Source organism: Grammomys surdaster, unplaced genomic scaffold, assembly GCF_004785775.1.
Source record: "Grammomys surdaster isolate TR1022 unplaced genomic scaffold, NIH_TR_1.0 125669, whole genome shotgun sequence".
NCBI classification, from domain to species: domain Eukaryota; kingdom Metazoa; phylum Chordata; class Mammalia; order Rodentia; family Muridae; genus Grammomys; species Grammomys surdaster.
The window spans coordinates 1,003,244-1,026,882 of record NW_021620506.1 but is presented as its reverse complement, the minus strand read 5'-3'; the positions used below and the strand labels follow the sequence as shown (position 1 = coordinate 1,026,882).

General features: G+C 35.7%; 1 protein-coding gene across 4 annotated transcripts in view; it reads right to left on the bottom strand.

The window, feature by feature from the left end:
* The window catches only part of Ankrd28 (ankyrin repeat domain 28), a 157,510-nt gene that overhangs the window by 94,728 nt on the left and 39,143 nt on the right, over window positions 1–23,639 (bottom strand). Inside the window, exons 1-2 of one of the 4 annotated variants that reach the window (XM_028787485.1) lie at window positions 2,024–2,208; window positions 800–883 (exon numbers count right to left, since the gene is read on the bottom strand). In XM_028787485.1, the coding sequence (XP_028643318.1) occupies window positions 800–883; window positions 2,024–2,140 (201 nt within the window). In that variant the 5' untranslated portion in view covers window positions 2,141–2,208. Of the gene's footprint in view, window positions 1–799; window positions 884–2,023; window positions 2,209–23,639 lie in introns of those variants that run through there. The other 3 variants (XM_028787484.1, XM_028787482.1, XM_028787483.1) reach the window with 3 other exon arrangements.

The window sequence follows — 23,639 nt, the reverse complement described above, 5'->3', positions numbered from 1 at the left end:
AAGAAATGGGAAGAATAGGAAAGAATAATGGAGATCCACGATTTACTAGAAAAATTGTCATTAATGAAGCCCATCATTTTGTATATAGTAGACATACAACAACACAAACTCTTTGTAAAACTCCCACCACAGGTATTTACAGAAATCACATCTGCTCTCATAATCATATAGGTACATTTTAACCTTACACTGTCAAGTTTTAGAAGAACCTTCATATCTAATAAAACTACAAAATGTCATTATTTGCAATTTACTGTCAAAATGTAGTTCAGCAAAAGAAAAACGCATATATGTGCGTGTACTCCCCCCACTCCACCTCTGTGAATGAGAGTAAATAACAAAACGCTATCAGTGCTGAACCAAACAAGGATATAATGGTCTTCAAAGTATTTTTTTTTAAACATTCCTATGTTTGAAAATTTCAAAGCAAAAAGTTCAGAGAACACAAATCTTTCAACCTGCTTCCAGGCACAGGTGTGTGTGTGTGTGTGTGTGTGTGTGTGTGTGTGTGTGTGTGTGATATACATATAAATATATGACATATACATTGGACACACACACACAAACACATCCAGAGTACCCCTTTTGGTCTCAAGTGAGACTCTCTTGCCTTCTCTAAAAACAACTGTTGCAAAACTATGCTTTTAAACAAAACAAAAGTATATGTTTAAAACAAAAAATATGCTCCTTTAAACCAAAACACAAAAAGCTACCAAACAAAATCACAATACTAGGAAAGGCTTTTTTGTTTTTTTAAAGTAGGTTAAAAAGGTTGGTGTAAGTGAATCAATTGCTTTACCTGAAAGTTAACATCTTCTTTCTTAAATATTAGTGCTCGAACTTCATCTGGATCACCATTAAATATAGCTTGCACCAGTGATGGCTAAAAAAATAAATAAATAAAAATAATAAATAAAAGAAACAAAACATCAATCATATCATTAAGCATAGATTTAAAGATATTTCTGCATGACTTCCAAATCTAATGTTTTTTTAATTCCCTGCAGCCATAATCTTTTTAAGGGGGTAGGGAATATGAATCATATATTTCATACAGCCTAATCATATCAAAATATAGGGTTCATCCTGGGTAGGGGTAATAAAAAAATCTACCTAATAAATCTATTCAAAAGTAATGTGACCAAAACTAAGTAATATACTCATTTTATTTCTTAAGAAAAAGCCTTTTGTTTATAAATGATGAAAAAACATACAAATGTAAGTCTGATAATTCAAATCTATTTATGGAATAAAACCAGTCAAATAAGCAATTCCTAACCCACTGAGAGCTATGAAAGGAGACTTTCAAAAGGTCTACTCATGGCATGATAATCACATGCATGTGGTTCTTATTCTATGTCTATAGTGATAGAAATCCCAGAAAGGAAACTTGGCAACTGATAAAAAATAACTACTCTTCAAAGACCAAAAAAAATAGTATACATCTGAATAACAAGAAAAGACAAGCATATGCATGTCTAAACATAATTTCCTCATCAACAGCATACCCTCTGAAGGTATCATGTTATACCACTCAAATAAGGAGTTAGTTGACAACACTGTAGACATAAGATTAAGGATATGGCCTGATTCCTTTTAATATAAAGCCTTGCATGCAAATAGATAAAATTCTTTACACAAAAAGCTATGCCTTGATGTTGCTGGCAGTAGTCAACTTTTTGAAAAATATGCAGTGTCCCTGATTCTTGGCAGATTAGTTTTAAAACCAAACGAAAATAATAGCATGTTTCATAACTATTTCACAATGTCTTATTTTCAAGACCCCATAAGATGAACAGATAATAAAATTTAAAGTGGAACCTAAGCATTTGAAAAAGAAAAACTCAGAAATGTGCTAATTTTACACACAAATAATACTGCATCATACAGACCCACGTACTGCCTGGAGTATGAACCGAGCAACACTACTGAAACTAGTAAGCACGAACTCAATGTGTGTACAAAGTTACAGTTACACGACTAGTTCTATAAAATATAAGCAACAGAAACTCTCATAGCTTACCAACACATTTCCAGAAGGTGGAGACTGTAGACATTTACTTTCCTGGGACAACTTAGAAATGAATACAGGAGAATCATCTTCTACCTCCTCCAAAACAACAATACACACTCGACTCATTCGCTCTTTTAAAACATTAAACTCCAAGCTATGTGATAAAAGTCACGGTGGGAAGAGCACAAGTAGTTTTTCCTCCTCTTCTGTACACCACTTATAAACATTCTCTGAACAGTGCAGCTGGTTTTATAGTTAGTAATATTAGAGAAACTTAAGTTTAAAATTATGATACATAACTTCCTAAAAATAAAAACCGACTTCTTTCTGCCAGGTTACTGCAATCTATAAAAAGGTTCACATCAATGTGTCAATAATTAAAATTCAGTCTAGGACTATTCTTTTAAAAATATTTTTCTTCCACCAAAATAGTTACATTGAGCTCTAAAATTTACTTGTACAAAACAATCATTGTTTTGAGTGACATGCCACCACACCATAAAGAATGAAATTACAAACAACTGCTGTGACAAAGGTGGCCGCAGATATCCCCACTCTTGTCTGCAAGGTCATATAGTTACCAGTAGGCTGGGCGGTCTGTAGCTGAAAATTAAAACCAGAATCTCAGAATCTGTTCCCACTTCTAATTGGTTTTCATTTCTTCAGCTTCACTGGCTTAATATAGATATTATACAGGGAACAAACAAACAAAAACACATAAAATTTAGCCTAAATCCTAAAAATGAAGCTCAGGCGTTGACAGTTTAGGAAAGAAGAGAAGAAAACAGAAGGAGAACAAACCACCAATCTGCATTAACAGCAAAGCTGCAGCACATTTACATGTGATGAGTCAGATCGCAAGAGACAATAGGACTACTGGTACGAGAATCCAAGTTGATTAATCCAGACTTCCCAATAATAGGCGAAACAGAGCTAGCTTTATCCCATCAGTAACAGGCAAGGCAGAGCTTTCATTCTTTCTTCATCAGGCAGTTGTTTCTAGCAGCCCAGCAAAAAGGCACAGGCACCAGGCAGAAATGGTGTCAGTGGAGAATCTTAATAGAACAAGCAGACAGCAAAAGAATCTGAAGACCTTTGAGCTCCAATTACTGCTTCAGGGTTTTCATTTTAAAAGGAGAAGGGAAGAAAGTAGTTTATCACTGTAGTATTTCCTTTGATCTCTACATGAATACAGCTTCCATTAAACAGTCTTCATTCAGAGGAAAAAAAACAGCAGACTGTGCATCTTCTCGGAGCCAACTACTTTATTCAGTCATCTGCCTCTGTGCCAATATAGTTTCCTTCCCTGGTGAAAACCGCTACAGTTATCCTTCAGTTGATTTCAAATGCTTTCCTGTTTCTCAGATGATCTTGCAAAATGCCGTTGATAGCCTCAAATGAGCAGGCCCTTGAGAAATAGCTACACAACCTCAGGATCGGTACTCCAAAAGCATTTCAACCAAGCAACAGCCTGAAGAGCAAAGACTGCAGACCCGCAGGATGAAATGCCTAGTAATGCTCACATGTTACACTTACCAGAGAGCTCAGCGACTGCTCAGGATGTAACTTCCTCTAGCAGGAGAAAAAAATAGTACATTTGGACAGCCTTCACAATTAGAAGGTTCATGCCAGTTCTGTGACTAATCCAGATCAAACTGAAAAATTCTATAACTGAAAAATAAGTGCGCTTTTAACATTTTCCACTAAAAGCCACAAGGAAATCTGGTGTATTGCCTCTGCTGACTAACACTGGTTTTAGCAAGTAAACAATTCCAAACAGCTTAACTGCCTTTGTATGCGGCAGTATAGCAAATGTTTAGCTCCATGACAGCAGCTGCAGTAAGAGGGTCTGTAGTGAGCTCATAAAAGAGATCTCAAGAGAACAGGAAATACTCTCTAAGACTAAAATACTCAACCCTATGCTAAGGTGGGCTACTCTTGTTTTTGCCAAGACCTTTCTCTTCACCGTTCTCTCCTCTCTCTCCTCCTTTGGATGTGTGTTATTTTCTAGAATGAAAAGAGGCTTAAAGGAAACAAACATTAAGGCTTTCTATGTCTTCTATGTTAAAGAAATCAATCATTTATTGACTCATACTTTTTTAAAGAAAAAAATTTAAACTTGATGAGTTAAAATTTTATGAATCACTTGAATTTTTACTGAAGAAATTAAATTACTGAAGAAATTAAACCTTTACATCTGAATATATTCTAAAGCCTTAAAAACCCCATTAAGCAGCTGTATAAAAACAACTGTTTAAAGTTCTTGTCCTGAATAACCAACATGTCAAAAAAGCACAGAATCTTACAAAGAAAACAAACAACTCCTCCTTCCTGATAAAATGAATTTCCAAAAGCCACAATTAAGTGTGAAAACCAACCATTTGGGGCTGGAGCTGCAGCGCTTCTGTATGCACCAGACCACAGGTTTAATCCTAACACTGCAAATAAAACCACCCAGATCACTTGGGAGCTGGCTTTCACCACCTTTCTCACTTTGACCAGATTATTTGCCAGGCAGGGTAGGGGGGTACCCAGGGGGGCCCAACCACTCAGAGAAGAAAAGGAAAAATGGGGGAAGGATTGTGGGAAGGGTTGACCGGGAGGGGGCAGTGAGCAGGATGTAAAGTGAGTAAGTTAAAAATAAAATAAATAATATTTCGCAATTACAAAAAAAAAATATTCTGCCACACCTTGATCATCCTGAGTTCTTACAAGTGACTTTATGCAATTTTTGAGTATTTAAGATATCCTGGCTACTATACATCTTCATTTTAAATCTCCTACAGTCTCGTTTTATACCAGGAAAAAAGAACCCAGAAATTAAGTATTTGTCTGGTCATCCAAATGACTAAAATGCTTAATGCCCAAAACATATATTTCTATCACCACTAAGATTTCTAACTTTAATTCTATTTTGTAAAAAATGATCATTAAGGACAATCTATAATGACTGCTGAAAGTTTGGGTAACAAGCTTTTTTTGTTGTTTTGTTTTTGAAGACAGGGTTTCTTCATGTATTCCTGGCTGTCCTGGAACTTGATTTGTAGAATAGGCTACCCCTGGGAACTCCGAGATTCACCTGCCATCTGAGTGCTTGGGATTAAAGGCATGTACCACCAAGCTGGTGTGAATAAGTTATTTTTGAGCGAGCATTTCAATGCTATTCCTTGTTTAAGCCAATTTATTTACTAAATCATAGGTAAGAATGCCAGAAATTATACACAAAAAAATACTGAAAATTATAAAACATTCACCTAAGGAAGAAACAACACAGGCTCTTGCTATGTTGCTCAGGCTGGCCAGGAACTTCTGCAGTGAACAGATCCGCTTGCTTCAACCTCCCTAGTAGACGGGACTCTAGCTACATGCCACAGTGTCTACTTCTACTGGTTACTTTAAAATGTATGTTTTTAAGGCAAATATGCAAATATTGTAGCACATATAAATGATACTATCCATCTCCATGTAGTTGTATCAAATATATCATCCTAGTACTTGAAACATAAAAATGAAATTATAGTAATATCCTGTTGTCCATTTTCAGAGTTTTTCTCCAAAATAGAACCTCTTTTTATAGGAGTAACTCTAACTTGTTCCAAAATATCTAGTGTGTAAATCTTCTATGACTAAAGAAGTTACAACTTTTTTCTTTGGTCTGAGCCAAACTTCCATACTTACATTTTCCCAATCATTCTTTACATAAAATGTATTTATTCCATAAGAATTGAAAGCTTAACTTAAAGCACCACCCCAGCATCCACACCCATGACTGGAAAAGGAAGTACTGACACTTCAGTACTATACAAATCTAGTGAGTTCAGAAAAATTCATAAAGGATGGCAAGACCTGGACAAGTCTACTCAATATACTGTAGTCATCTAAAAACATACATAAAACCACTCTGAACAAGAATATTTATTTTAAAAACATGTACCAAAAAATACCGTAGCATTAGCTGAACAAATAGTGTCTTACTTCCTCTATGTGTAACATATCAAATACTTAGAAAATATGTGTGTGTATAAAATCTTCATCTTCTAAGATGTTATAATATAAACAGGATGCTACATTATAAAGAATACAAGAACACAAGATACTAAAAGGCAATATATACCAGAGGTTTAAATAAAGAGGTTAAATGAAATAAAGATCACACATTCTTGAGAAAGTGAACAGCATACAACAAATTCATTAACTGTAACTGGCATGTATGATACCTTCTACTTGACTAGCCTCTTTAAAAAAAAAAAAAGAGGGGAGGGATAATGCATGCTTCATAAAGCTTTCAACAAACCTCACTGATAATTTTGTTTGTTTGATCTTAATGAAATTTTTTTTTTGTCTCTCAAAGAAACCAATAACAACTAGGTGGAGCTTTTAGTATCGGAATTCATTCTTATATCTGGGGGAAAAGTTTAAAAATTTTAAAACTATCCCATGTACTGCACGAATAAGGCCTCAAATCTTAGGCCAGTATGATCTAATAGAAACACAAAAACATCTACATGAGTAGTTTAAATGTTCTTATATAGTCATCACATTTTAAAAGGATAAGCAAAACTGGTAAAATCAAAATTTAAAATGTCCAAAACAAGATGCAGAGACCCACAGTCACACATTATGTGGAGACAAGAGTCTAAATGGAAGGTCTCTCCCACACCCCTCCACTCAGAGCTTAGAGAATCCTTCACAAGAGGAAGCAGAAAGACTGTAAAAGTCAGAGGGGATGGAGGACACCAGGAGAACAAGGCCCCTGAACTAAGCAAGGCACATATGAGCTTACAGAGACGGAACTGAAGCAGCGAGCACAGGGCCTTACAGGGGTCTGCATCAGGTCCTCTGTGCATAAATTATAGCTATTGGCTTAGTATTTTTATGGGATTCCTGACTGTGAGAACTGACTCTTGTGCCTGCCCTTGGGACTCTTTTCTTCCTGATGGGTTGTGTGTCCAACTCTTGATATGGTAGTTTTTGCTTCATCACAGTTTATTTTATTTTGTCATGTTTGGTTGTTATCTCTTAGAAGATTACTCTTTTCTAATGAGAAATGGAGTGGATCCAGAGGGGAGGGGAGGTACACTCTTCTAATCCAGGACTTGGGGAATCACCCTGAAGTACAGAGCTAGACCTTGTCCAAAACCAAAGCAATAACCTACAAACTCAACAAATGTTAGAAGTATGAGGACATGGCACCCTTATATACTGCTGATGGTAATGTAAATTAGTCCAGCCATTATGGAAATCAATATAGAGGTTCCTCAAAAAATTAAAAATAGAACTATATGATCCATCTATTTATCAATCGGCAGACCCAAAGGAGTCAAAGTGAGCATGTAACAGAGACACTACATATCCATCATATCACAGTACTAACAATAGCCAAGCTACAGAATGAGCACAGGTGCCCCATTCAACAGTTAAAAGGGGTATTAACTGATGAATTATGACCACAAGAATGCAGAAAGGACAGTTTTCATAGGGTAGATTAATAGGAAACATTTGAAAGTAAAATTTTCATTGTATTTGGCCAAAGTTAAGTAACTTTTCTATTTCATATTCACAAATATATTGTTTTCTTATACTTGACATTTTTCTTGTCAGTGTCATTTATACAATGTTCTCTTTCAGTCTGTTTTTCTCCCGGTTTAAAAACAAAAACAAAACTCTAGAACCCTCATAGTATTTCCCATTATTGGTGTGTTGTCAATGATTTAAATTTGATGGGAAAATTAACACTGGAAGAAAATGACAAGGTTTAGCTTTCCTATGTAATATGTAGCTTGCTACTTGTTGCCTACTTAGCCAACCATCACTGACCCATACCTTCTTACAGACTACCTTCAGTTTTTGTTTGGATGCCACTGCTATATTCTAAATGACTTGGAGAAATCTTGAATAGTGTAAGGTGATCATGGTAATTCTATTCTACCTAGTAAGTGACTCATTTGGGAAATGACATGCTCTGAGCCAGCTTGCTCTGTCACATGCCAAGGAAAGTCAGCTGCAGTGCTTCTAGGAAAGTCAGTCTCTGTCTCTCTCTCTGTCTGTCTCTCTGTCTGTCTCTCTGTCTGTCTCTCTGTGCCCCTCCCTCCCTCCCTCTCTCTCTCTCTCTCTCTCTCTCTCTCTCTCTCTCTCTCTCTCTCTCTCTCTCAACCTAAAAAGGGAGAGACAGAGAGGGAAATGCCCCCTCCTGCTGGATAACAGCATATTTGATAATGATGTTGTGAAGTATGCTGAGTTATCTTATGACTAGAGTTATCGGAGAGTCCATACTATGTCTGACTGAGAGAAAAGCAGAAAAGAAAAAGTGGGCAACTTTCTATGGTCCCAGCACTGAGTAACTAAAGCCCTCAGCCGTTTAAAGCACAGCATTTCAATTACTGCTACTGTGATAAGACACTTTACTATTTAATCCAGCTTCTATTTCAAATATAAAGTATTTTCAGTTTAAAATAGCCCTAATATTAAAGAACAAACAATATTCTATTATAAATAAAAGGGCCATTAAAATATAACAATTAACTTTATATTGGCTCAAAAGTTTTTAGGTATGCTTGTGATGCTGGATATTATGAGTATGTCGACAAAACAATAAAAATTGCAGAATGATTGTTGGCTAAGAATGGACTAGTCATAGACTCTAATAAGATTATCTCCTTTGTTTTTAAGAAGTTTGGAACAAGCCATAACTAATGGAATTAAGAGTTGTAAGCATGGCTTTTTATAAACTTATTAAAGTCATAAAAATGTATTTTTTTAAAAAAACCTCACACCAAAAACACACCAGAAAGACATTTTCCTTCTTTTAACCATAAATTTATTATGTAGACATACAGCATTATTCGATAAAGGGAACTAAAGAATAAGAAAAATGTTCTAAACTATCTGAGTCATTACTTGAATTTTAAAATAGTATGTGCAGTATGTCTCCACCCTGTTACAGGCCAAAAAGACATGAATCACTTTCTTTAGTATTTTCCAAATGATACTTTAGAACGGAAGTGATATATACAGTTTCAATTTGTGTGTGAAATAACTATCATACACATACAGATCTTTCTGTACTAGAGGAAATTCTTTGGGTATTTTGTGTAATTATTGCTTTAAAAAGTAAACACTGGGTAACCATAGCAACTTGTTTTTAAATTGCAAACTGTTCTTCTTGACTTTTGAAACATAATACATAATAAACAGTAACATAATACATTTACCTAGATATTTTCAAATTATAGAAACCAGCATGAATTGTAAATAATCCTTTTTAGCCTTTTTAAAGTATTTAATGTATATGTATGAATCCTGCATGTATGTGTGTACCAGGTGAGTGCCTATCGCTCATGGATGCCAGAAAAAGGACATGGAGTCCCCTGGAAATGGAGTTACAGGCAGCTGTGAGCTGTCATGTGGGTGATAGGAACTTAACTCTGATCTGCTATAAGAGTGCCAAGTCTCTTAACCAATGAGCCATCTCTTCAGTGTTATTTAGTCTTTTTTAACGGGCAAAATTTAGCCTGTTCAGAATAATCTCACATTTCAGCTGGGTATTGTGGTACATGTCTATGATCCCACTCAAGAGACAGAAGCAGAAAGAAAATGAACAAGACCAGCCTGGGCTACACAGCAAGACAGCAAAACAACAAAACAAAACACTAGTATCAAAGGTGAGATTTGAGAGTAACAATACAATTAAGGAAATAAAAGACCCTCTAATTCAAACTGGCTTCAAGTAGCTTGGCTTACTTTCAACATATTTCTTGAGACATGAAGAAATAAACTTACTTTTCAAGATACAGTAGTAATATATACATATTAGAGCAGTCTTCCCTTTCATCTCCTTTACTTTTGGCCCCTACTTGCTGTTTAGCCTTATTAAAAAATTTTGTTTATACTCTAATGAAAGGAAATAAAGGCAGACTTTTCAAAGCATTCATTTAGATTCTGAATAAGATCTTAAGTTCTTACGCATAACTCTTCAATCTATACTACCCTAAAAGGGCATTTTACCTTCTGTTGTTAAAACAGAAGACTCACTGTTTTCCTAAGCTCATGATCTTCTAGAGTCTTTATCTATTGTTGGCTATTGCTTTGTGTTGAGAGGAAAGACAGGCAAAAGTCCTCCCCTTCGGCCTGCAAATGTTACCAATATGCTTGCCTAGAGCATATGCCATCCAATTAGATCATCTGTTTCTTGTTGTTGTACCTGTCAGATATCACTACTCAGTTCATCTGGATATTTGTCTCAGAGCCAGTCAGATGGCTCAGTGGGTAAAGACACTTGATAGCAAGCCTGACAACCTAAGCTTGGTCCCCAGAATCCATGTGATAGGAGGAGAGGACCAACGCCCACTAGTTTTCTTTGACCTCTATGAGGTGTAACACACACAGAATCAAAACAACCTCCATTAGTACCCTGTCTTAAGTTTCATATATTCCAACTTGTTGGAACTAAAATACACCATGACATTCTATACAGCTCTGCCATTGTATATGTGCTGTCCCCTAGGCTAGAATGCTTCCAGGCTACCTCTCTATCCATAGAATATACAGTAGAACTATTTAAAATAAGGGAGAAAATTAGATAGCAGCTAAGATATGAAGAGTCATGAGTGCCATATTATAGCAAAAACATTTTAATCTGCAAAATGATGAAATATACATTTAAAACCAAGTTGAAAAGTGAAAATCAAGTTTATACATAAAAAAACTCACTGTGAAAAAAAAAAAAGAAAAAAAAAAAGAAAAAAAAAAACTCACTGTGGACATAAAATAAAAGGTAACCTAAAAAGAAGTCACCACTATGGCAGAGTTAACCAGCAGTAAAAGCTGCTGCAGAATTCTAAGCCAGAAACCATAAGACAGTGAGAGAGGGAAACTTAGAACAATTTTTCTAGAGGAAAAAACAAAAAAAACCTGCCGACAGCTATCAATAGCAAAGACTACGCCTTTCAAAGTTTTTGGCTAGCATTTCTACTTGCTAAAATGTTGACATAAGTAAATAATATGAGGCTTATAAAGTATGCAAGTACTCTATCCACTGAGCTATACATTTGCTCCTTTGTAGGGATTTCTAAAAACACAACACAATACTTATGTTACATGGCATAAAAGGGAGAGCGAGAGAGAATGTGTAAGATAGTCTTAGTTACCATAGAAAATGTGAGAAACGGGGACTGAACTCAGGTCTTCCACATGTTAGGTAAGTGTTCTAACACTGACCTAAACTCCCAAGCCCAGGAGAAGGTGTGATGTGTGTGTGTGTGTGTGTGTGTGTGTCCGAGCTTTATTCTTATTTTGGCTTTTGATGTTTTTAAACAGCAACAACAGATCAATTAAACTGTAACAGGATTATGGGTTATTTATTCTCACCTTCATAGCTCACATATTTATTTCTGAGTAACAATACTCCTTTAAAGCCAGGACTCTCATTTTTCTGAACTGATATATCATCCTATAACTAAGAAAAGTAAGGCCCAGAAAAGTTAAGTGACCCATTACCAAAACTTAAAGACTGTGTATGTTAAGACTCACTGCTAAAAAATATACCTACAAAGCCAAAACCCTTCATCTATGCTACTGTGATGCTCTAAACAAGTGGTTCTCAACCTGTGGATAGCAACCCCTTTGGGGTCAAATGACCCTTTCGCAGGGGCTGCATGTCAGATATCCTTGCATACCAGATATTTACGTTATAATTCATAACACTAGCAAAATGATAGTTATGAAGTAGCAATAAAATAATTTTATGGTCGGGGTCACCAAAACATGAGGAACTGTATTAGAGGGTGGATCCGGTGGATCTGATGCCTCTGAGAGCACCTTCATTCATATGTGAACATAAACACACATACTCAGATAATCTGAGCAGACTCCAAGATGGGTAGTCTTTTATGTTTGCTTTCTTCTCTGAACTAGAACCTTGTTATAATCCCAAATAAAGTCTTGACACCAAACTACTCAACTCATTCAAATAAGAAATGTCAACAAACCATTTGGTACCTTTAAAAGCAGAATATAAATATAGTATTTATTTTTAAAAAGTTTTTGTCATAAAGGTATGAATGGCTATCAGATAGAAGAAAAAGACAAAATGATCATTAAGGACAGCTTTAAAAACCAGAGCTTCCTGTACTTTAACTATTATAATTTAAGAAACTGATTTTTTTTTCTTGGATGTCATTTAAACTGCAATATCATCTGTGTGCTTGAGAGTAGACAGCTTGCCTAGAATGTATAAGGTCTTTAGTTTGATGAAACTATCACCTATAATATCAACACACCTTTGTTTTCGTTGTTGTTTTATTGAGATGTGTTGGTCTGTCTCTTTATGTAGACCTAGATGTCGGAACTCACTATGTGAACCAGACTGGCCTCAAATTCCCAAAGATCCTCTTGCTTCTGCCTCCCACATTCTAGGATTAAAAGCATATGCCACCACTCTCAGCTTCAAAACATCTGAAATGTTTTGAAGGTGATAACTGAAGTATTATACTAGAAAATACAGTAGGCATAGGTCTTGAACATTCTACTCACATACAAGAATCTATCCTTGAGAGGGTTAAAAAATGAAAATAAGGTACTTTGGCACATGTCTGTAATCCTAAAATTTGGGAGGCTGGGGAAGGTGTTTTGCCAAGAGCTCCCAACTAGCCTAGAATTACATAATGAGACATTGTCAACATACACACACACACACACACACACACACACACACACACTTACTTCAACTGTGTAGTATGTCACAAGATGTTTTTTGGAATTTGTTTAAATTCACTTAAACTGTATGTCAAACTATCCCACCACCTTAATTTTACTATGGTATTTCAAATGGTTCCCTTATAAAAATTTAGAAAAGACTTGTAATAACAATGCAAATGCACCATCCAGTGGCAAAAGGTAAGAATTACAACTTTTGCAAGGATAACGGCAAAAACAGGTTGGAAATTCAGTAGTCTTGAAGACTTACATAGAAAAAGAGTATGTATGTGTCTGCTACTTGGTGCTTTTTTTTTTTTTTTTTAAATTACAACCATTGAACAGATAAGAGTCTGATAGGTTCATCTTTGTTGTTTTCCATAGGAATTTTTGTTTGCTTTTCTGTTTTGCCCATCTATTTCTCAAAGGCTGAGCTGAGAAAAGAATTAGAATAAAGTACATTTTATGATATGTCCAAATTCAAGAGTTATAAAGTAGTTTATGAATAACAGAAAGTAGATGAGGCATAGAATTTCCAGTGAAAATCTAGTTATCAACAACCATCCCAGGTAACAACAAATTAGCCATTCAACATGATTTTAAAAGTGAGGAGAGAATAGTTAAGTATGGTGGCCCATCAGAGCATAGGCAGGCAGATCTCAGTGAATTCAAAAATAGCCAGGGCTATCCAATGACGCCCTGTTGCAAAGTGGTGGTGGGAGTAAGGGGTGAGGAGAGAGATAAAAGAAATGTGAAGGAAAGGTCTGGGAAATGGGAGTGGGAAACGCTTTGAGTGCACCACCCTAGCGGGCGTCTGTCAGTACCACAGAAACAAAATAAAACAGGGGCCACTTGGAAGGTAATCTAGATTTCTTAAAAGGGAGCCAAGTAAAGACTCACCAGTCAGGTATGTATCACCAGTCAGGTATGAATCCTGAATGTGATCATACTCATTCTAGGTTAATACACCAAATAATTTATCTCCTACCAGAAAACAGACAGGTAATAATAGTTTCCCATTCCTAACTTACCAGCTTTCTTCTTTAAAAGGAAAACAAAAGTTAAATAAGACTAACGGCATATTAAAACTCCAATAAGGGTATTTTCCTGTTTTGAAGCAACTTTGTATTGAGTCTACTTAACATCATATAGCATTACTGTTTAGAGAGCACAAGACAGCAAGCAAACTGCTGTTGCTACAAAGCAACATTATTGAACCAAGCTTCTTCCTTTGATGACTACAAAGTCTTTAGAATGTTTCCATTTCAAATGTGAAGTCCAACAAACAGTAGCACAAATACCAAACTTACTGCCTTTCTAGTGCCCCCAGTCTAACACTTCTCCTCTGGAGTGTGAGAGAGATTCTAAGATATTTTCACTACAGGAGTGTCTCCACAGGAGAAACTCACATAACTGAAGTCTCGTGTTTACTATGGCTGATAATGATTAAAGTATATACATTTAAGAGAATGAGAAAAGTAAGGGGACAGCTGGGCAATGGGATGCAAATATTTATTGGTTTTACAGGACAAAATAAAACAAATTCTGCAATATTGCTCATGATCTTCAGCTACTTAATATTTTCTTCTCTGAGCTGAGAACATTAAGTAAGATTTATAGGCCCCTTCCCACTAAACATCTACCAGAATTACTAAGTTGCTATATATTGAAGTCTTCAACTAACACAGGGCTCACTACTATACAGGAACTGTAAAATGGGGCTGTCATTAACTATTAATTCACATGTAATTATGTGTAAAGATAAGTAAGAAGAAAGTATAAATAGCAACAAAATAGCCAATTACAAGGATTGACAGGGTTACTACAGGAGACTACTGAACGTAACCCACCCTAACTAACAGGAGGTCCCACACTGTCTTCCATATTCCTATGGAAGCAGTAGTTGTATTGAGTTCTACAAGCCTGTGACAGAAAACAGAAATCAAAAGCAAAAATATGAAGGAGCTATATACTTTAAGAAAACACTGAGTTATTAAATAATACAAAATTTACTTTCTTTTTTTTTTACTGATTCAGAATTTAGTTTTCATTCTTCTATCATGAAAACTAATTTGTATAGGATATATATTTTTATTACTGTTATTTTTTTGAGACAAAGTTTTCCTATGTAGTCCAGGCTGGCCTCAAATCCTCAATCCTCCTGCCTCCAATTTCCAACTACAAGGTTTACAGATGTATAATGTCATATGTATACACATACATATACATGCAAATATAATATATATAATAATAATAAATATAATATAAAAACACATATATATGCACATATTTTTAAGGGAAATATTTTTAGAGACTGCCTTTATATAAAAACTGATTCTTACTGGATTCTTGAAAAAGCTCAAAATATGAAGCTTTCATATTTCAGAACTGGTCGCAACAAATTACCTTAAATCTTAAAAACACACACAAGCAAAAATCCTGTATATATTTTCTGATAACATATCCAACCACTTTGTCAACTTTTTTATACATGGTTTGTCTTAAGAGGCTGTCAGTGATACATAAAATGTTGTTACATCTTAATATGTGAAACATTAATTTCATATATATAAATTTAAGAATTTACCATATTATCACTTAAAATTAAATACTGCTAGATATTTTCTCAGTATATGGTTCTAAAACCTTTCAATTATGTATTATGTATGTATTTATTTTGTTTCTTCCCCTCAAAACAAAATGGGAGTTTATTAGGAATGGGTTTTAATAGGGCTTTAAGCTGAATGTTAAGGACAGTTGCATGCTGAGAAAAGTAAGTGTGCTTTTCAAGAGAGGGACTTACCCAGGGCTCCATGTAGTACTAACACTCTGAATGATTACATCAAATTCTACACAAAAGTATATCATGTTGTAAGCAACTCACTTCCTAACATGGGTTTCTTTTTTTTTTCTAAGAACGTTATATAGTCTTATGTAACAGTTTTCTGAAATAAAAATAAATAGCCCCATAATTAATTTAGCAAAGTGGCTTATCTTCAAAATAAGTAAAATCAGTTCTAAAACATTATGAAAAGGTAATTTCTCATGCACAATACCATTAAAGAATACATGTCAGAATTAAACCTGTGTGAAATAGTATGCATCAACCATATTTTCTTTTTTGTTTGTTTGTTTTTTGTTTTGTTTTGTTTTTCGAGACAGGGTCTCTCTGTATAGTCCTGGCTGTCCTGGAACTCACTCTGTAGACCAGGCTGGCCTCAAACTCAGAAATCCGCCTGCCTCTGCCTCCCAAGTGCTGGGATTAAATGCGTGCACCACCACCGCCCATATTTTCATACTACACTAGAAAATTCATTTTTTTCAACCATCTTTGTTAACACGAGTTACTAATGTCCTAAGAGGCCTCTGCAAAATACAAGGAACACAGAAATGATTTTATATAGCTCTGGTGTAAGCAGGTAAGATATGGCTTGTAAAGTAGGAACAAATCAAGCTAGTTCAAAGTATCAGGGTGGCTGGTTATGTTGGCACACACCTATAAATCCTACCAGTCAAGGTGCTGTAAATTCAAGGTCAGCCCAAGCTACACTGCAAGTATACCTTGAGCTATATAGTAAATCTCTACTTAGAAACAAGTACACTGTCTAGACATGCAACAAACTTGGTAACACCATGAATTTGCCACTTGGTGGCAGCAAATATAAAAGAAAAAAATCTTCAGTACTTCTTATTTAACCAACACAAAAGTATTTTCCCAATCTCGTATTTTACACAGAAATTTCATAAGAATGAGGAGCTTCGTAATCTTCATCTTAAAAAAAAGAAGAAACCCAAAAACCCAAACAAACAAAAAAACAGAGCTGTTCAAACTGGCCTCACAACCCTACTCAGGACAACTTTAGATGTTTTGGGTTTTTTTATATATAGATAAACAAGACCCAGACCAGCCGTGGACTCTGCTAATCCTTCTCCCTCAGCCCCCTTTATTAAGATTACTGGTATGTGCACTTCAATAGTAATGATTTTAACATCTGCAGTCAAGCTCAATCTGATTAAAAGTAGCCTTCTATTACAGCACTGACAGACGCAATGCAGTCACTTCAAAAAGTATGTAACTCTTTTGATGTTTATTAAAATAACATATCAAAATAAAAATATATAAATCATTCTTTCTTTAACCAAATTAGGTGCTCTAGCAATCTATCCCCACAAATACTTATTCAACTTATTGTTTGTTCATAATTACTTATAAGCTAAAATTACATCAATGAACAAGGTTTTTTTTGTTTTGTTTTATGAATCTAATACAAAGTTTCTCATGTATTTCTTTTACCTAGGTTTTGTTATACAGAACAGTATACTGAAAAACAGATAGCAAAAGACTGTAGAGCCAAAAACCAGAAACAAAAACACAAAGTGCAGCTTTCTTCCACCTGTAATTTAATTTACAATGAAACAATATTACATAAAAAGCTAAGTCAGGATTAACACAGCCCTCTTGCTTTGCTTGTTTTATTGTTGTCCCTCTCTTTTGTTGAAATATTTATTTTGAAAGAGAAAGAAAGCACCTGCTATTAACTATTCTGCTTATTCATTTCACAACGTGACCTAAGTATTTAAGTTACCAACACCTAAAAAAAATTACTTCAGGGGCTGTAGAGATGACTCAGCAGTTAAGAGCATTAACTGCTCCTGCAGAGGACCTGGTTTGATTCCCAGGACACACATGGTAGATCTCAATTTTCTGTAACTTCAGTTCCAAGAGTCTTGATACAATCTTCTGGCCTCTTTTAGGTACTAAGCTTGCATCATGTGATGTACACACACACACACATGCAGGCAAAACACCCACATATTGATAAAATAATAATGATGTGTATAGAACAACTTCTTGCACAAAATTTTCATGTAGCAAAGTATGTTTCATTTCTCAGTAATCTGTTCTCAAAATTACTGCCAAAATGCTTCACGGTAGAAGGCAGTGGTTACTGTGGATTCAACCTGAGATTAAATGTGTGGCTATACTGATAGATAAAACATGGAGTTAAACACACTAGAAGACTGTAAAGGCCCAGTCTTCAGAGACCATTTTCTTCAAGAGCAAGGAATCGTCTCATTCACATCAGTGTTATCAGTTCTGTGCTCTGCTTAACATAAACTGTGATGAACTTTTTCTCATGAATGAACACTTCATACTACATACTATATAATATCTTGTCATAAGAACTGTCAAAAGCTCCCCTATTTTTTGGCTATTCTTGTTTCTGCAAGATTTATAGCTTATAAATTAATGAGCAATTTCACACAGTCCAACTTAATACCAAGAGTCCACAACATAAAATCCCTAGAGGCAACATTTCAATTTCCCTGAATGCTCATCTCTTCTGTTAGGAAAGAAAGAGATATGAAGAGTAAACAAACTATAAAGCAGAAAGTTCTTTCATAGATGTTTACATATGTACACATATGCAAAGGAAACATATATTTTAGCATATCTGGAATTACAAGATATCTCTGTCAATCAATGATAGTAGGGAAACTGGATTCCTATTTAATTTTACTATGCTGAGAATTACATATTATCTAAGGAAATATAAAAGTGCCAGGGGAAGTACTGACTAATTTCTAAGACAGCAAACAGCAGGATGTTTATTCTTACCACTCCTATTCAATGGAAGGCAAAGCATTACTGTGAAAAGAAAGACATACACACAGCTTGGAAAAGGAAAGCAGAAAACCGCCTTCACTAGCAGAGAACATACTTGTCTCTGTAGAAAATTACACCAAATCTACTAAAAAACCCCTTAGAAAAGGACGTTTTTGTTTGTTTTGTTTTGTTTTGTTTGAGACAGGGTTTCTCTGTGCAGCCCTGGCTGTTCTGGGACTCACTTTGTAGACTGGATTGTCTTGGAACTCACAGAGATCTGCCTATCTCTGCCTCCTGAGTGCTGAGATCAAAGGCATGCACCACTATGCCCAGCAGTTTAACATTTTTTAAATGCCAGGCTATATTAATTAAATGAGAGTGAAACTGACAATCTTAGTTGACACAGAGAAAAAAGAATTTTACAAAATCCTGTATGAGTTCATGATTAAAACAAATACTTAGGAACATGAAGTGTCCTTTTTCCAGTAATGTATTACCCACCAAATCAAATCAGTAATCTCAATGGGATTCAAAAAGATTTTCATGACACTATAATTTTTTTAAATTTACATAGAAGATAAAAGTATAGAGTGAATGGGCTGGATTTAAGACAACATATAAAAAAACTAATTCCAGGATTCTAAGAATATAAACTGGGATGATTTTCAAAAAAAAAAAATATTCTTGGGGGCCTTTCTTACACAAGAATGGAGAGCAAAAAGATCAACAGATATTAAATTAAATTTTTTGAACAAAAAACTCCGAAACAAAATAAGAAAACAAGCCACTTGCTGCAATATGACAAAGCCAACCAGATTCATAGCCTATAGACACAGATATAAATATAAAGACATATATTAATGATTACTGAAGGGACTTAAATGAGAATGGCTCCTGCAGGCTCATAGCTAATACTTGTCCCCAGTTGGTGGAACCATTTGGGAAAGATCAGGTGGTGCGCCTTTGTTGCAGCAAGTGTGTTGCTGCAGGCAGGCTCTGGGGTTTCAAAAGTTCCCAACATTCCCATTTAACTCTGTCTCCAACTTACAGACTCAGAATGAAGCTCTTAGCTGTTCCTGCTTGCCGTGCCTTGGTTCAGCCATCATGGACAATATAACCCCCTGAAACCGCTTCTATAACTTCTCTTGGTCTTGTTGTTTTTATTACAATAGGAAAGTAACTAAGACAACTACATTGTAAGAAAAAACTAGGCAATTCACTGAAGATAAAAATATATCCAAAATGAGCCTGGCAGTAGTGGCCCCAGCCTTTAATCCTAGCACTCAGGAGGCGGAGGTAGACAGATCTCTTGGGTTTGAGGACAGCCTGGTCTACGGAGCAAGCTCCAGGGCAGCCAGAAAAACCTTGCTTAAAAAAAAAAAAAAAAAAAAAGCCGGTAGTGGTGGCGCACACCGGTAGGATTTGCTGAAGGAGGCAGAGGCAGGAGGATCACGAGTTCGAGGCCAGCCTGGGCTACACATTTTTTTTTCCTCCTCGCTGCCTCTACTCCCACTTGACACACAACACTCCTGCTCTCTTTGCATTCTCACTCTTCCCTACGCTCTCACACACACACCGTCACCTCTTACTTCACTCACAAAACAACAACAAACACAACACACACTCACCACAACAGCCCTCTCAACACTCTAGCCCTACCCCACCCTACCAAAAAAAAAAAAAAAAAAAAAAAAAAAAAAAAAAAAAAAAAAAAAAAGGGGCTGGTGAGATGGCTCAGCGGTTAAGAGCACTGACTGCTCTTCTAGAGGTCATGAGTTCAAATCCCAGCAACCACATGGTGGCTCACAACCATCTACAATGAGATCGATGCCCTCATATGGGTGTCTGAAGACAGCTACAGTGTACTTACATTACATATAATAAATAAATAAATCTTTAAAAAAAAAAAAAAGCAATCAAAAAAAAAATTTTTTTCCAAAACATAGTCTCACTAGAAATGTGGAAAATGTAAATTACAACAACACAGCACTTGATATACACATAGCAGGTTGATAATTTCAAATAATTCTTAACAAATTTGGAAGTAAAAAGGAATTAACAATTGTCTGCAGCAATATAATTGCTACAACCACTTTGAAAAAAAAACAGTAAAATATATACATATCTTTTTTTTTTTTGTGTGTGTGTGTGTGTGTATGCACATACATAGAGGGAAGGAGGGAAAGGGGGGGAGGAGAGAGAGTGATCTCAGTAATTCTGCTTCCTCCTATCAATCTCAGAAACACTGAAGATAAAATGATATACCAAAATTTCTATTATAGCATGATTTGCTCAAAATTGAAATTATATATTACATGTGCATAATGTGAACATAGAGCAACTGGTTTATCTTGGATGAAATAAATAGCAACTGTAGCAAACAATAACAGGTAAATTTTAGAAGTATTAGAACAGATAAAATATAGCTTACCTTTTGGTAAATTAAAAGTGATAGCACATAAACTGTTGTATTACTATATAAATACAGCAATTATGGAAAAATAATGATATAAGCTACTTTCTTTTTTTAATGAATTATTTATTTATTTGATATACATTGGTGTTTTGTTTGCATGTATGTCTGGGTGAGGTTGTTAGGTCCCCTGAACTGGAGTTATATAGACAGTTGGGAGCTGCCAAGTGAGTACTGAGAATTGAACCTGGGTCCCCTGGAAGATCAGCCAGTGCTTTTAACTGTTAAGCTATCTCTCCAGCCTTATATGCTACTTTCAAGGTGGCTACTTAAAGAAAAATAAGGGTACAGCTCTATTTTTATATGAAATGATTTTATTCTTTAAGGGAAAAAAAAAAGCAAACTACTGAACCTGTTTATTCCAGGCAATAAGAACTTAAGTTTCTACTGAATATATTTTACTTTAAATTTTCAACTTGAGAAAAAAATATTTCCAAGTACATTCTGACTGGTTTGACTACAAAAGATAAACAGTAGGGTATTATTGGAAAAGACTACTGTCCCACACAGTTAATCTTGAGTGGGCTTGTCTATGAAGGATTCTCTAGATTAAGTTAACTGAGGTTCTGAGGCCCTCCCAAACTGTGAGTGGCAAGCATCCCCATGGGCTGGGGTCTTGCACTGGGTGCAAAAGAGAAAGCAAAAGAAACATCAGTCTCTCTGTCTCTCTCTGTCTCTCTCTCTGTGTGTCTGTCTGTCTCTCTCTCTCTCTCTTTCTCTCTCTCTCTCTCTCAATCTCTCCTTCTTGACTGTGAACACAGCATGACCAACGTATCCTGTTCAGGTCATCTGGCCTTCCTTGACAGGACAGTGTTTCTTGACTTGTGGGTCTCAATTCTTTTGGTGGGGTAGGGTAGGGGTGAAGTGAGGGGCTCATGTCGACTGACCCTTTCACAGGGGTTGTATATCAGATATCCTGCATATCAGATTTTTACATTATGATTTGATACAGTAGCAAAGTTACAGTTATGAAGTAGCAACACAAATAGAGGCACTGTATTAAAGGGTTGCAGCATTAGGAAGGTTGAGAACACTGTGATAGACTGTATTCTCTGGAACTCTAAACTAAGCCCCTCTTTTAAGTGTTTTTGTCATCTTTGTTGCAAAGCAGGATGTTCAGAAAATTACTGTACTCTATAAACCAAGTAAGAAGTGACAACAGTTTGAAAGAAGGCTATAAGAGTGGGAAAGAGATCAATTATTATATGGAATATAAATTAGAACTAGAAAGATCACCCATCAGTTATGTAAGCAATGCATACCTATGAATCATTTTCCTTTTAAAAACTCTCCTATATTATTAACATGGCAAAGACAAGAAGACTGTTTCAGATAATTTCTAAGCTAGTTTGGGTGAGAGGCTGTCTCAAAATAAATCAATAAAGTAAGCAAAAAGAAATGAGTATACAAACATTCATGAAATGAAGACATACAAATGACAATCAGTTACATGTAAAGATGTTCAAAGTAACTCATCATTAACAGCTGGCAAACTGGAGCTGGAGAGATGGCTCAGCAGTTAAGAGCACTGACTGCTCTTCCAGAGGACCTGGGTTCAATTCCCAGCAACCACATGGCAGCAGCTCACAGCTGTCTGTAATTCCAAGATCTGATACCCTCACACAGACATCCATGCAGGCAAAGTACCACTGTATATATATAAATTGTCTGTAAAAATTGGGCAAATTAAACCACAAACTATTGTACCTATCTCTCATGTATATAAAAATAACCACTACTACTAAACAGAAAAAACTAAGTGTTGGTGAGAATGTGCAGAAAAGAGAACCTCTGCACACTGCTTGTGGGAATGTATACTAGTAGAACTGTTCTAAAAAAAAAAAAACAACCAACAACAACAACAACAACAAAAACCAAACAGTATCGATCTTACGCAAAACAATGAAAAATACCAGAACTTACTTGTGAGGGTCAGACCTTGAGGGTTTGAGTTCAGAATCCTAGCAACCATGAAAAAAGCCAGACACAATGAAAAAAGCCGGACACAATGGTTCGTGTCCTGTTATTAATCCTAGCACTGAGAAGACAGATAGGAGGATTCCTGGAGTTTGCTGGCCAGCAAGTCTTACCAAATTAACAAGACTACAGTTCAGTACCAGGTTCATGAAGAGACTATCTCAAAAAATAAGATGGGAGTGTAACAGATGAAAACATCTAACACTGACTCCTCTCTCATACGTGCAAGTAAAATTTCATAGATTACAAGATACTTGAAATTAAAACGGAGCTGTTATATGATCCAGCAGTTATATCATAAGGTACATATACAAAATAGTGGAGTAAGTATGTGTGAGAATATAGTGTGTCCATATCTGTACTATGTTTAGCACTACTCACCAAGTCAAGACATGGACTCAACTTCAGCAACTATAAATGGATAGATGAAGAAAATGTGATATAGACTGAATGTTCCTTATTCAAAATGCTTAGGACTGGACGTGTTTGGAGATTTGAAATTTTCAGGTTTTATAATATTTATATAGTAACAGGCAATCCTGAGGATAAAATCATAGTCGAAACATGAAATACATGTTTCATATATACCTTTCCACACAACCTGAAGATAATTTTGTATATTAATACTTTTAGGGCATAAAAAGACCAAAACACGAGCTGGAGATATGGTTTAGTGGTTAAGAGCACTCACTGACTGCTCTTCCAGAGGTCCTGAGTTCAATTCCCAGCAACCGCATGGTGACTCACAACCATCTGTAATGGGATATGATGCCCTCTTCTGGTGTGTCTGAGGACAGTGTACTCACATACATAAAATAAATAAATCTTGAGAGAGAGAGAGAGAGAGAGAGAGAGAGAGAGAGAGAGAGAGAGAG